General features: G+C 40.3%; 1 protein-coding gene across 2 annotated transcripts in view; it reads left to right on the forward strand.

The window, feature by feature from the left end:
- Positions 1-5898, forward strand: part of Garem1 (GRB2 associated regulator of MAPK1 subtype 1) — a 185492-nt gene extending 179594 nt beyond the window's left edge. Inside the window, exon 6 of one of the 2 annotated variants that reach the window (XM_078030209.1) lies at positions 702-5898. In XM_078030209.1, coding sequence (XP_077886335.1) covers positions 702-1602 — 901 coding nt within the window. In that variant the 3' untranslated portion in view covers positions 1603-5898. The remainder of the gene's footprint in view (positions 1-701) is intronic. The other variant, XM_078030210.1, reaches the window with a different exon arrangement.
- Positions 5899-13285: the final 7387 nt, after the last annotated feature.

The following is a 13285-nucleotide window of genomic DNA, read 5'->3' on the forward strand; positions in this document are numbered from 1 at the left end:
TTTCACTGCCCCTCTTAAAATAGGGCCCCCAGGCTACATGTGCCACCACATGTGTCCTTGAAGTTGAAAGTAACTCTCTTCCATATTTGTTGTTGTTGTTGTCCTTTGGACACTTAAATTCTTATGCTAATGTAACTCAGTAGTATAGAAACCAAAGTGAGGAAAACATATTATTGGAAGTATGTCTTCCTGTGTCAGACTTTTGGGTGTAAATAGAGTCATGGGTGGTAGTGATGTGTTCTGTCATTGTCACACAAGGTTGGCAAGGATGAGACACCCATTACCACTCTTTCGCTCCCCTTTGCCCACCGCATATATCACTAATCAATTTTGACACCTGTTGGTGCAAAGCCCAAAACATGGTTTGGGAATTTTTTCTCATCATAAAGATCCAAGCATTTACTAACAAAGCTTTTCTTCTTAACTAAAAATTATTTTTGTTCCTATCTCCATGGTAGCATTTTAAATCATTACGTACATATCTATAATTATCAATATATGTCATTAAAGATTCTTTAAAAAAAAAAAAGCTATGAGGTCAGCAGGTACTTCGTTGATTTCATGATAAGAAATATACTTTTTCCTAATTGTATTTTCTGCTCAGAAGTAACTTAACATCGGTGGAGAACAAAAGGCTTGAGATGTGGCTTTTAAAAAAAAAACAACTAATTTCCTTTTCTGTGTTTGTTTGCTTTTTTAAGCAGCTCTACTAAAAGTGACACAAGTCCTTCTGAAAGTGTTCCTGTCTCCTGCTATCCGTGCAACCGAGTGAAAGCTGATTCTGTGGACCTGAAATCCCCATTCGGAAGTCCTTCTGCTGAGGCCCTGTCCTCCCGGCTCTCGTGGCCTAATCATTATTCAGCCACATCAGAGAGCCAGACCAGGAGTGACTTCCTGCTGGACCCAAGCAGGAGTTATAGTTATCCCAGACAAAAGACACCAGGCACACCAAAGAGAAACTGCCCAGCACCTTTTGATTTTGATGGCTGTGAGCTCCTGAGCAGCAACGCCCCCAGCTCAGTCACTGCAGAATTCAGTAGCAATGTCTCTGCTTGTCCCAAGTCAGCTAGCTACTCTCTGGAGAGCACAGAGGAGAGTGCTCTTGCACCCGGCATAACCAAGCAGAGTATCTCCTGTCCTGCCTTACCCCCCAGGGCCCCAAAGCCAGTGGAACAGAAAGCCGTCCCTGAATCATCTCCTTTGCCTCTGAAAATCGATGGTGCTGAGGAGGACCCCGAGCGGGGGTCACCGGACCTCTCCGAGGACCAGTATTTTGTTAAAAAGGGCATGCAGGACATCTTTGCTGTCTCTTACCCTTTCTCATCTCCGCTTCACCTCCAGCTGGCCCCCAGGTCCTGTGGCGATGGTTCCCCGTGGCAGCCACCCGCGGACCTGTCAGGGCTGTCTATAGAAGAAGTGTCCAAGTCCTTGCGGTTCATTGGTCTGTCCGAAGACGTCATATCCTTCTTTGTCACCGAAAAGATTGATGGGAATTTGCTTGTTCAACTAACGGAAGAAATTCTCTCAGAGGATTTCAAATTAAGCAAACTGCAGGTGAAGAAAATAATGCAATTCATTAATGGCTGGAGGCCCAAAATATAGCCAAATATCCCCAGCTAGCATGGGACAGAACTGATTGGCACGTGTGCCAGGAGGGGGTGGGCTGGGACACAGGTTTCATGTTTTTGCACTAAAAAAACCTTCTCTGTAAATAGGGATAAGAGAAACTCTTACTATGCAGATTACATTTTTGAATGGTGAACAGGCTATTTTGTACATCAATAAAGATGCTGTACAGAACACTTAGAGGTGTGCCTTGTACGTCCCTCAACACTCAGCAGCTGCTACCAGAACAAAGGCATATTCAGAGAACTCATTCTTACCCAGTCGGTTTATGCGAGAAGGTATGATATTTATTACAAAATAGCCAAAGCTGAAAGACATAAGAATCTTTAAAAAATAAATAAATAAACATTTTTTTTTTTTAGCAATTCCCTTCTTTGGGGGAGTTGACTTTAGACAATTAACTATATTCTGTGCTCTGCTGTTTGGATTGCTTAGTGCTTATTGTTTTACTCTCGTGCCTGAAAATGTTAGTGATATGAAATGACACTTTACTGTTATGCTTGGTGGGGATCTTTTTATCTAGAAGCATTTTCCAAAAGTCATGTGCTGATAGGAGATAGATGATGTCCTTAGAAATAATACAAATCATGACCACAGTAATTGATCTGTAACTGCTGCTAATTTTTATAGAGCAGAGAAAAAAAAGACACATATATATATGTGAGCCTATGTTTTAAACATAATTTTGAGTCTGATATTTCAGGTAACATCTGTTCCCATTCAAATAAATATCCATTGAGGTTTGAGGACCTTAAACAAAGTTGATTATCTTAGGAATGGTGGATGGGATGATTCCAAAGATTCTCCACACCCTAAATCTTGAAGCTCAGTCTTACTAGGCTTCATTGCTAAAAACTTTGAACAGACCCGTGAAATATCTGTAATGAAGAAATTAGTGTGTTTTCAAGCCCATTACAGGGCCAATCCTTGCATACCCATGCTGGCATCCAGAGAAATGACAGTTTCTGTCAAATGATATAATTCTCAGCTTTGAGGGTCTTTTCCTGGGTGCCTGCCAATAATCGGTCCGAAAAGTACTTCTCAGAGTATGAGGTGTGTCAACACCCTTCTGAGAGCTCACAAATCAAACATACCATCCCTGTTATTCTATGCCCTACATCTGTTGGGTAATTATTTTTAAAATATCAATAAATATACCTGTTAATTTCATACACTTTTTCTTTTCTCTCTTCCAAAGAAAATACTTGGTCACCATACTTTTGTTCCAAGAATTCCAGAAGTCGGACAATTTTTGCTAAGCAGTGACTAACTATTCTAGAACATCATGGCTTCATCCCCATTCTTGACTTTTTGAAGGACCATTATTAACCTTAGAGAAGATTGAGTCCTCTTATCAAGGCGTCCAGACAGCCCCCAAGTCCGACCCTGGATCCTGAATGTGCAGACAGCCTTCGACAGGTGTGCGCTGTCGCCTCTCAGGTCCGGCAGATCAGCCACTAGGGTGTCATCATGCCTTGCAGGATTGGGTCATATTTTATTGTCTCCTCTTCCTATTTCCCAAAGTTAAAAAATAAATAAGTTAATTTAAAGACAAGACCCGCCAATCTGGGTTTTGTATTTCTGTGAATTATGTCTACTATTTCTTGGCATTAGTAAGATGTTTCTAATGCATCTGATGGAAGTAGTGAGGTGAATCGGTACTTATTTTAATTTTCCATCTCAGAAGTCCTTTAAAAAAGAAAAAAAAAACAGCTCTTCATTCCTAACATGCCTCCCAAAATGTAAATACTATATATACTCCAGGTAAAGAGAGTAACCTATAAACTGTCAAATCTGGAGCACCTCTTTCTAAGTAGCTGACAGACGTATGAAGAAGTTTCCCACATCACACTCACGTGACCCACAAGACTGTTATTTAGAAAACATCCCTCTTAGGAAATTAACCTCTCAGAATTTCCCTTTAGGATAAAAACAGACAAGATGTGGTTGGAAAGCGGCGCGCTTTCATTGGTACACCCTTGCTCCCAACAGTTTTTCAGCATTCAGCACTTGGACACGATTCTCAAACTCAAAAGCAAGAAACAGGTTTTGTTTGGGGTTTAGTACAAAGGTCACCTCCCATAACACTTGACTCCATTTGTCTTTTATTCTTTTGGAAAAACCTTATACAAAATAGGGTCATTTTCCTTTTGCTCATTTGTTTTGATCTTGGTGTATTCATGCCAAGTTTATATTGATTGGCAACCTGGAGTCCTCAAGGACAAGGACCTGCCTTAGATTCATGTATTCATGATACATTCATGGAGCAACTTTTTTGTGCCAGCCCCAATACCAAAAAAAGACCCAGCCCCTCCCTTCTTGGAGCTCACTTTGTTTATACTTAAAATCAATTGCTGAGACTGTGTAGGTGTGGATAAGAGAGATGTGAACTCCTTTGGGCAGCTGGCTGTATGGAGAGTGAAGTGTGCCCTGTCTTTAAATATGCACAGATGGGAGCAATGGCAGATAAGGGTATTAAATAAACACCACAAGACTGTTCAAACTTGTAACATGGAGGCAGAAAGTGTCCTCTCGCTGTCTTGTATTTTTCTTTTACTGACTTGGAATTTTGGTTTAATCCTAATAAAAAGTATCTTCTGCATTTCTAAAAGCCACAAATGTAACTGTTGTTCTAATCTGAGCAACTGTCTAGCATGCCCTTGATTAGACAGTATCCACAGCCCCCAAAAGAATCATGACAATAAATGCCGAGCAGGAATCTGAAGGAAACAGCCCCTCCTTTCTGAGAGCTGTGATCTGCAATGAAAAGCAGTGTGCAGAGGTCCCATGAGCAGAATCTTTTCTACCAGCTGGTCAAGACTGAATGCATCCTTGTTTGACAGGTCCCTAGGATCGGAAGAGTGACCATGGTGTTTGGGGGAAAGTACCTTTTTTTTTTTCCAGTACTTAAATTCATGGCTAAAATCATCTTCACAGCCCCCATCAGAAAAGAAAATCAGCAATAAACCAAGCCAAGCAGCTGAAACATAAAATGACCCAACACAGGAGGAGAACTCAAAACACAGATCAATTCCTTCTCAGAGTCTTGTAAACGCCTGCAAGTTGTCTCTTCTTTAAGTTGAGCTGTTCAACTTTATGAACTGTGAAATGTACGCTCACACTCTTTGAACCAACCCACATATACCATCCAAGTTTATGAAGTTGTAGCAGACACCCATTCAGCTAAATCGCAGTGTTTATTCTTGTCTCCTGCAAAAATCCAGCAATCTTATGGGAAATATTATGACAGTCCATTCCAACCTCTGGCAGACACACTAACAGCCTCTGCTCACATTCCAGAGCCACCTGCACATCAGCCACACACCTCCCTGAGAAGTGCAGGGGGTGAGTGTGGATAGACAGTCTTTCATTTTCCAAACACTTGGTATAATGAGTTGCTACTTGTCTAGCCTAAGTAGTATAAGGTCGGCATTCCACAAACGAGAAAGCAAACTAGTTCTCCAAGAACCTAGTGAACTGTTCAAAGAAAATTTTAGTTTCAATCTCCCAGAAAAGTTAAATCTGTTGTTGGACACACAAGGCCTTCAGAAACATGTCCATTATTATCAATTTCCACTATTTTTCTAGTAATCTTAAGGCTACTAAGGCAAGAATAGTGAAAAGGCCCAACGTGCAAATGATGGCAAATAGGACTTTCATACTGTGGGATGGTTATACTGTGAGATTCTTAGGCCGCATCTGTTAAATCACATCAGTCAGTTTTCAAAACTTGGAGTTTTGAAATTTGTCTCATTGTGGTAGCCAGAAACAAGGAGTAAATGCAATTCCGGTTAAAACTATATATAAATGTCTATATATATATATCTCCTGTAATTTTGCTGCTCTAATTTGTAGCTATGAATTTTTGTAATAGAGCTTATCAGATCACAAAGTTTTTTGTTTACAATCTCATGTAATAGGGCTCAGATAATTTCTTAACTATAAACTCCCATTTTTACATTCAGTTCCATTCAAAATATTGTTTCAACTCAGCCTAAAAAAAAAAAAAAATTCAACTCCATTAAGAATTTGGGGAATTCTCTTCAACTTAAATGGAGATGTTGTATTGTTTGCAGAGAATTTTGTAACTGTCTTTACAGTTTCTTGGCTTGGAAAACTGAGGTTGTTAACTATAAGTTAACAGTTGTATCATTTTCCAGTGGGCCCAGTGTGTACCTCAAGATAAACACAGTGTGTTATGTCTAAAAGAACTCATTGTCTGTTGATCTAAATGGTTCCAAAATGTCTATAAATAAAGAAATTTTCAAAGATGCTCTTCTTCCAGTTTTTCCTCAATGAGCAAACCTAGTACAGAGTTTTCTAGGGCCTCTTTCCCCCTGTCCTTATTAAGCAATAGGTAGCTGGTCTAGAGGGATTCCAAATACCACAGTCCCATCCCAGATTAAGAGTGTGAAGACCACAGCTATTATACATAGAAGAAGCTGGTAACTCAGTGACCCGGTGGCATCCAAAGAGAACCCAGTACCAGTATGGTCAGGAGATGGAGCTCGAGACAAATATAGTTTAGGTGGTAAGCTTTTAAGTAAAGTCTGCATGTTCAAATGGGGTGCAAGAGAGGTGTAATGCATGTGTTTCAGTTATGTAAGCACAACTGAGCAGAAATGGTCAAGAGTACCAGAGAGGAGCCATGAGCATTCAGTCTACTGTGGCATCTGCCAGTAAGTTTTACAGCAAAGTTGGAGAATAACAAGTAGAAGTCGATTAAGAGAGCTTTTATTCTACTCAAAATAACATAAAATGGCTTCCCAACATTCTCTGCCCTCAATCTTCCTGTCTTCTTTTACTAGACTAAAAACATCCCCAAACTGTTTACTCTGCCTTCTCCTTAAGCCTTTAATCCTGCTCTCCTGTTCCACCGGGTTAAGACCTGTGATAGCCCACATATAGCCACCTGCTGGATTTGGGTGTGTGCTGGAAGAATCCATAGACTTGATGTAGGTTGGCTAAAGATAGGTCCAAGGATCTATCTCAAGACCTAGGAGTACTTACCTCAGGTACACACCAGGACACTTGACTCCAAATTGGATATTGCAGAGTGAATTTAGACATAAGTTTAGACTCAAACGTCCTCCAATTCCTATATATCTGAAGTTAGAAAGGGGCATATCATTGAAAACACTCATGAAATGTTGGCTAAATTCCTACTGCTGAAATTATCTTCTCCTAAACTCCTTCTTGCTTAAATAACTCATACACATCCTTCGAGATTTACCAGATATCATTTCCAGGCTAGTTAGGTTTCACTCTGTGCTGTTAGAGCTCCCTGTACAAATCTCCTCTAATTTTTGAGTTACAAGCTCCTTGGTATCTGGGCATGTATGTGTTTTCATAGTCTCTTCAAAGTAGATGTGACTTGAGGTTCTGTTTAATGACAGCATGGATGCCATGATGTTTCCTGATGGTGTCCAATTGTGCCATCAAGATCAAGACTGCAACCGCAAGGTAACAATGAAGTGAAGTCAAATGAGGGCCAGAGTGTGGCCTGATGGCAGGGCACATGCTTAGACATGTGAGGCACGGGACTCATTCCTCAGCACCAAAACTATAAATCAAATGAATGATATCAGTGACACATACTCAAAATATCTGAGTAGACCAAAGTAAGCAAGACAGAAACTTGTTTCAGAGACCGCCAGTTTGAGTTTACATCATTTATCAATGAATAAATTTTTCTTAGTTTAAGCCAATGACTTTCATTTTGGGATGGATGTAAAATGAACCAAAGAGATCAATGATTGATAACAGATATTAGCTCTAACAGACACAGGCTATTGAAAAGTAGTAGATATGGTTGGAACCTAAGCCAAGACTGCTCTCAGGGAGGGGCAATGATGGGAAAGAGGAACAGATGTTCTGTGTCCTCTAAAACTGGCCAGGAAACATGGTTCAGGCCTCAGAAAATACCATCCACAGGCAGTGCACAGAAGTTTAAAATCCAGAAGGACTTTGGAAATGAACTGGCCCATCCTCTTTAACCTCATAGACATCCAACTCATACAGGGTAAATGACCAGAGTACAACATATGGTTTGTGACAGAACAAAGACTGGAAATAAGATCTGGTTTTCTAGTCTGTACTCATTCCATCATAACACTGGCTCCCAGTTTCCTCAACTTTTAACTTTCAACAGTAACAACAGTTTCGTAGGGCATGGAATTTCCTACCCAAGTCCCCATACTCTCTTCTAAGGCTGAAAAACAGAAGATAACCCTCAATTGATTTTCCCAAAACAATACGAAGTGCAAATCAAGAATACACATTTTTCCCTTTGATCAAGAAAAAATGACTCAATGGAGTACTATATGAGGTGTAAATGTAAAATTAAAAGAGTGACAGCACCATACACAATTTTCATCCCACCACTAGGGAGAGTTTATAAGCTGCCCTTAGGTGGAAAGCAGCTGCTGTACTAAACATGGCCACAGGGTGCCAGGCTCCTCCACCCAGCCCATGACTACCCAAGGATTACCCCAGTCAACTCTGGCTGAACTACAATGGGGAGTCAAGGATCAGAGTCTCTGTTTTATTTAGTCTAGGCATGTTGGAGGGGCCTGTCTTCCCATCTGTCATTTTACTTTCCTCAGCCAAAGGCATTGGAATCCTGGATCTATAGAAATGAGTAAACAGAATGGCTCAAGAAATACAAGGAATTTAAAAACAGGGCACTGCTCGGTGTTTTTTCAAACCAGATGTCAGCTCAGGAGAGAGTAGAGGGCTTTTTCAAAGTGCAAAGTGGACCTATAATAATACCTTGCTCCTTCTTGGTTCTGAGTCTTTGGGATTTTGAAAGGGAATAATGTGAATCAGAATCTCTTAAGTAAAAAGAAGTTGATTTATGGGAAGAATAGACGAACTCTAGAGAGGGCAGAGGGGTTGGAGGGGAAGGAAGGGGGCATGGGGTTATAAATGATGGTGGAATGTGATGATAATTATTATACAAAGTACCTGAACGAATGAAGACACAAATTGGTGTGAATATACTGTGTATACAACCAGAGATATGAAAAATTGTGCTCTATACATGTAATAAGAATTGTAATGCATTCCACTGTCATATATAAATTTTTAAAAAGGTGGTTTTTGTTTGTTTGTTTGTTTTATTTTGCTGGTTGATTTTGAGCAACAAAGCCCATAATCTGAAACAAACATCAATCAAGTAACATTGTGCTAAAGTTGTCTTTCAAGTTAGGATTGAAAAAGCCTCCTCCTTCAAAGACAAGATAATCCCTATCTAAAAGGAAAAAAGAAAGAAAGAAATTGTCAAATGGCCATTTTTGTATAAATGTTTCCACTTCATTTTAGTAGCTCTTTACTACTCAGTATCACAGTTATTGACAAAGTAAAGCAAGTCTCTTTCAGTTCAACTTTTAAAGCAGGAACTAATTTTTTTATAAATCCAGTAAACTAACATGTCGCAGGCCAGCCCGGGGCGTGTGTGTGAGCTCTGAGCTTTTGAGCATATGGGAAGACTGGATGTGCTCTTTGGGGCCTGCAACACTTTCCTCTGCCTTTGATCCCACACAGCACCTGAGATGGGTGTGACTTGCAAAGATGTCAATCAACCTACTGACCACAAGACATCATGATGCTAGAGTCAGCCCCCTGAAAACTGACCCTTTGCCTTATTTGGAAAGAACATTCCATGGAACCTCCCTTTGTGTTTATAAAAATAAAGAATTCAGGTGGCTCACTTTCTTTCCAATGGACTCCTAAGGTTGAGAGCCATCACTGGACCCCAAGAAAAAGATACTTTCTGTGTCTGTGCAATTATTTCGTGCCAACTCGAATTCACCTGGAGTGACCCTGAATGATTTAGTTGTGTATTGTGACACTAACAAGTCCATTTTTCACAGTTTAGGTTGCCATCTTGAAATAGTGCAACTGCCAGTTCATGTTTTCATATAACCCTAGTCACCTGTTTTCTTCCTCCACTTTGGTGATTTGTAAATAAAAGTCATAGAGAAATAAGATTTTTCTGAATGGACCACAAGTCACAGAAATTTATTTCTTGTTGTAAAATGATCTGCTGGGTTCATTTTTCTTTTTACATCACCTCATCCAACACATCCAGAGACCCTCACTTTTGGTGCCTTTTATATAAGAGGTCTGTAGAACTATGCCAGTTTTGCATCGGTATCCTATTTGCTCCTGTCTCCTTTTGATAAAATTTAGTAATGCAAATGATTTTACCATGGAAGTAAATGCAACGTTCAGAGGTCATGAGACTGGTTTCCTACCCTGGTGGCAGAATTACTGAGGAACCCATTTATCTCAAAATCGGAGTCCTGGGCAGGACTTTTCCCCTCATCCTGTGATGGTCTCTTTCTGGATTTAGAGATCTCCAGCATAGCAGGTCTCATTCCTACAGTGAACAGTTCTGAGCTCTTCCATCTGGCCCTCATTTTGCAACTTAAATTGTTCATGCAATTATTTAGATAAGGTGTATCTCAGTCTTTTAACTGTTCACCTCTTCCTCCATGGAGTTAAATTGCAAATCAGGTCATTTTCTGTCATATTCTTTGTCAAGCCTAGAGACTGTTCATTTTCTTTCTCATTTTCCTATTGGATGAGAATAGCACTTGAATTTAGCTCTGAGTAACACCAGTTATCTGGAGCACATTTGGGAAAAGCAAGATTTCCCTGCATTCATTATCATGGGTGATAGAAAAATGTGGAAATTATTTTTTTCTGGCAGAAGAAAGGCAACCTGTAGAAAGACCACTATTAAGGTGATACACAAAGGACTGTGATCAGAAATCAGTTAATTGTTGATAGTCTGTTATTTGGAAGCCTGTGATAGCTAACTTATCTTTCAAAGATAACTAACCATAACAAGGAATTGAAATAGGGTTGAGAAAATGAAGTACGCATTCTTATCCAGTTAACTTCCAAGCATATCCTCCAGAATTAAAGCTTAAGGGAACCATGCTACCATTTAATCCTGGCCAGCTTCCTTGAGAGGCATGTAGTTTATTTAATTTACTTATATATTGCCTTAACATGTTGCTGGTATTGACTGTTTTTAAAGAATCCATCTTTCATCCATTGGCTTTGTCCCCCTCCTGATCATCACCCCATATCAGAGTGTGATTTAATTTCAGGAGGATATGCAGAAGTGAGCAGTTGTCTGGGAGACGGACTTGATAGATAGCAAGCCCTCAGGCTCTCCATTGCCTCTTCCACCTCCTGACCCAGCTCAGTGACTTTCCTACCTCACATCCACTGAAAATGAAGGATCCCATCTACTCTGCCTTCTCCCGATCTAGGCTTCTTCTCTCTCTCTCCCTAGGATTTCTTAGATCTTCAGGCTGCACCCAAATTTCAGACATCCCTGAATAGCTTTTACAGTCTCATTCTATGTCCAGCTAGCTCTTTATGTTGCTATAAAATGTTCCCCAGTCTAATTTTCTATTCTATACAAAATGTGTTCTATTCACAGCCAGACTTCTACTAGGCGAACAGCCCTGGAGAAAGGTATCGGTCTCCAAGGCTGGTAGAAGAGGGAAGGGTGGCCGGTATGCAACTGTGTGGCTTAATTCATCAGCATCATAGGGGACGTGCCTGACATCATTACCAAGCAGAAAAAAAAATGCACCTTTCCAATAAAAACTGTCACACACACATCACCACAATGTTCAGTCAATGACAGACCACACATATAAAGAGGGTCCCATAAGATTATAATGGATCCGTGTGCTGTGATCTCAGTGGTCATAATCCCAGTGACTCAGGAGGCTGAGGTAGGAAGATTAAGAGTTCAAAGCCAGCCTCAGCAAAAGTGAGGTGCTAAGCAAATCAGTGAGACCTTGTCTCTAAATAAAATACAAAATAGGACTGGGGGTGTAGCTCAGTGGCCCAGTGCCCCTGAGTTCAATCCCTGGTACATAAAATAAGAAAAATTATAATGGAGCCAAAAACTTCCTGTTGACTAGTGTGATATCATAGCATCGTACCGCAGTGCCTCACTCATTTGTGGTGATGCCAGTGTAAACGAACCTGTTGCACTGCCAGTCACATAAAAATATGGTACATACGGTTACATGCAGTAAAAACTTCTCAATGGCAATAAATGAGGATGTTGCTGGTATGGTTTTTTTATATATATTCTTTTAGTTGTAGATGGACATAATGTCTTTATTTATTTTTATGTGGTGCTGAGGATTGAACCCAGTGCCTCACTCATGCAAGGCAAACACTTTACCACTGAGCTACAATCCCAGTCCTGTTAGTATGTTTACTATACTCTTTATCATTATTTTTTTTCTTTTTTAATCTGTTGTAGTTACACATGGCAATAGAGTATACTTTGCTAGATTATACATACATGGAGTATAACTTCCCATTCTTGTGGTTGTACACGATGTAGGTTATATTCATATATAAACATAGGAAAGCTATGTTCGGTTAGTTCCCTCTACTGTCTATCAATCATTATTTCAAAATGTATTTCTACTTATTTTTTTAAGTGTACTGGCTGTGTGGCTCAGTGGTAAATCGTGTGCTTAGCATGTTTAAATCCTAATTTCAATCCCTAGCACCAACATGAATAAATAATAATAAGTTTACTATCAAATGTAATAGCATGCCATGTGACACCAGCAGCAGCAGCCTGTGTCATTTGTATTTGGCACGCTTCTTCACCACATCAAGAGACTATGTAAAGTGGTTGCCCTATGCCATGTAGGTGTGTGCAGGTTTCCTCGACGTTCACACAAGTTAATGACATGTTTTTCAGAATATATCCCAGTGGTTAAGCAATGCACTGTACCGAAAGGGATGCTAAAGACAGATTTGAAATTACTTTTAATAAACCAACAAAATATTTATCAGGCAATCCCTCAGCCTCCTGTGGGAGTCAGGGAATGTTCCAGGGAAGTGTGGTTCATTTGTGTCTAGGTTGACCAACATAGTTATTCTATGATTCTCAGCCCTAGCTGTATACCCCACCCTGTCAAGACCACGGTCACTGTTAGCCATCCTCACCAGGAGCTCCTGGGCACAGTATCTGGTTAGGCAGCTGCTCCTGCAAACAGGTACCACTTGAGGCATGCCTGTGGACCTTTCCATTCCTAGCTATTTCTTTTCCCCTGCCCCCACCTCCAGCACCACTATATCAAGTTCTGTGTGCAGCCGCCGCTTCAGGGTAGGCTATCGGTGCGTTTTTTAATCCCAGATTTCCAGTGGGTACGTACACATGTACCTTCACCTGTGCCAAGAACAAACATCCTCTCCAAGCCTCACAGTTGAACCCCTGAGGAGGAATGAGAAATCCACCCAAGAATGAACCACAGGCCTCTTCAGCACTATGCCCTCAGCTCCACAGTCACCCAGCAAGAGCTTGGATTTCATCCTCCTCCTCAGAATTTGCCCAAGGGAGGATTTATTTCTCTAGGGACAAGACATTAACACCTTTGAGTCACCTTTGAATTTGGATTGAGCTCCACTCTTTATTATACATTTCGCTGTGACCTTATTTTCTGATCCATAAAATGGGAAGAATAACAAGTATCTCTTAGAGTGCTTATGAAAATTAACTGAGTTGACAAATGTAAAGCTCTTTACATACCACTCAGTTCAAACTAAAACCTTTCTATTGTCAAATGGAATTAAACTCCTTTAGAAACGAAGGAGAATGTGG

Source organism: Ictidomys tridecemlineatus, chromosome 13 (genome assembly GCF_052094955.1).
Source record: "Ictidomys tridecemlineatus isolate mIctTri1 chromosome 13, mIctTri1.hap1, whole genome shotgun sequence".
In the NCBI taxonomy this organism is placed as follows: domain Eukaryota; kingdom Metazoa; phylum Chordata; class Mammalia; order Rodentia; family Sciuridae; genus Ictidomys; species Ictidomys tridecemlineatus.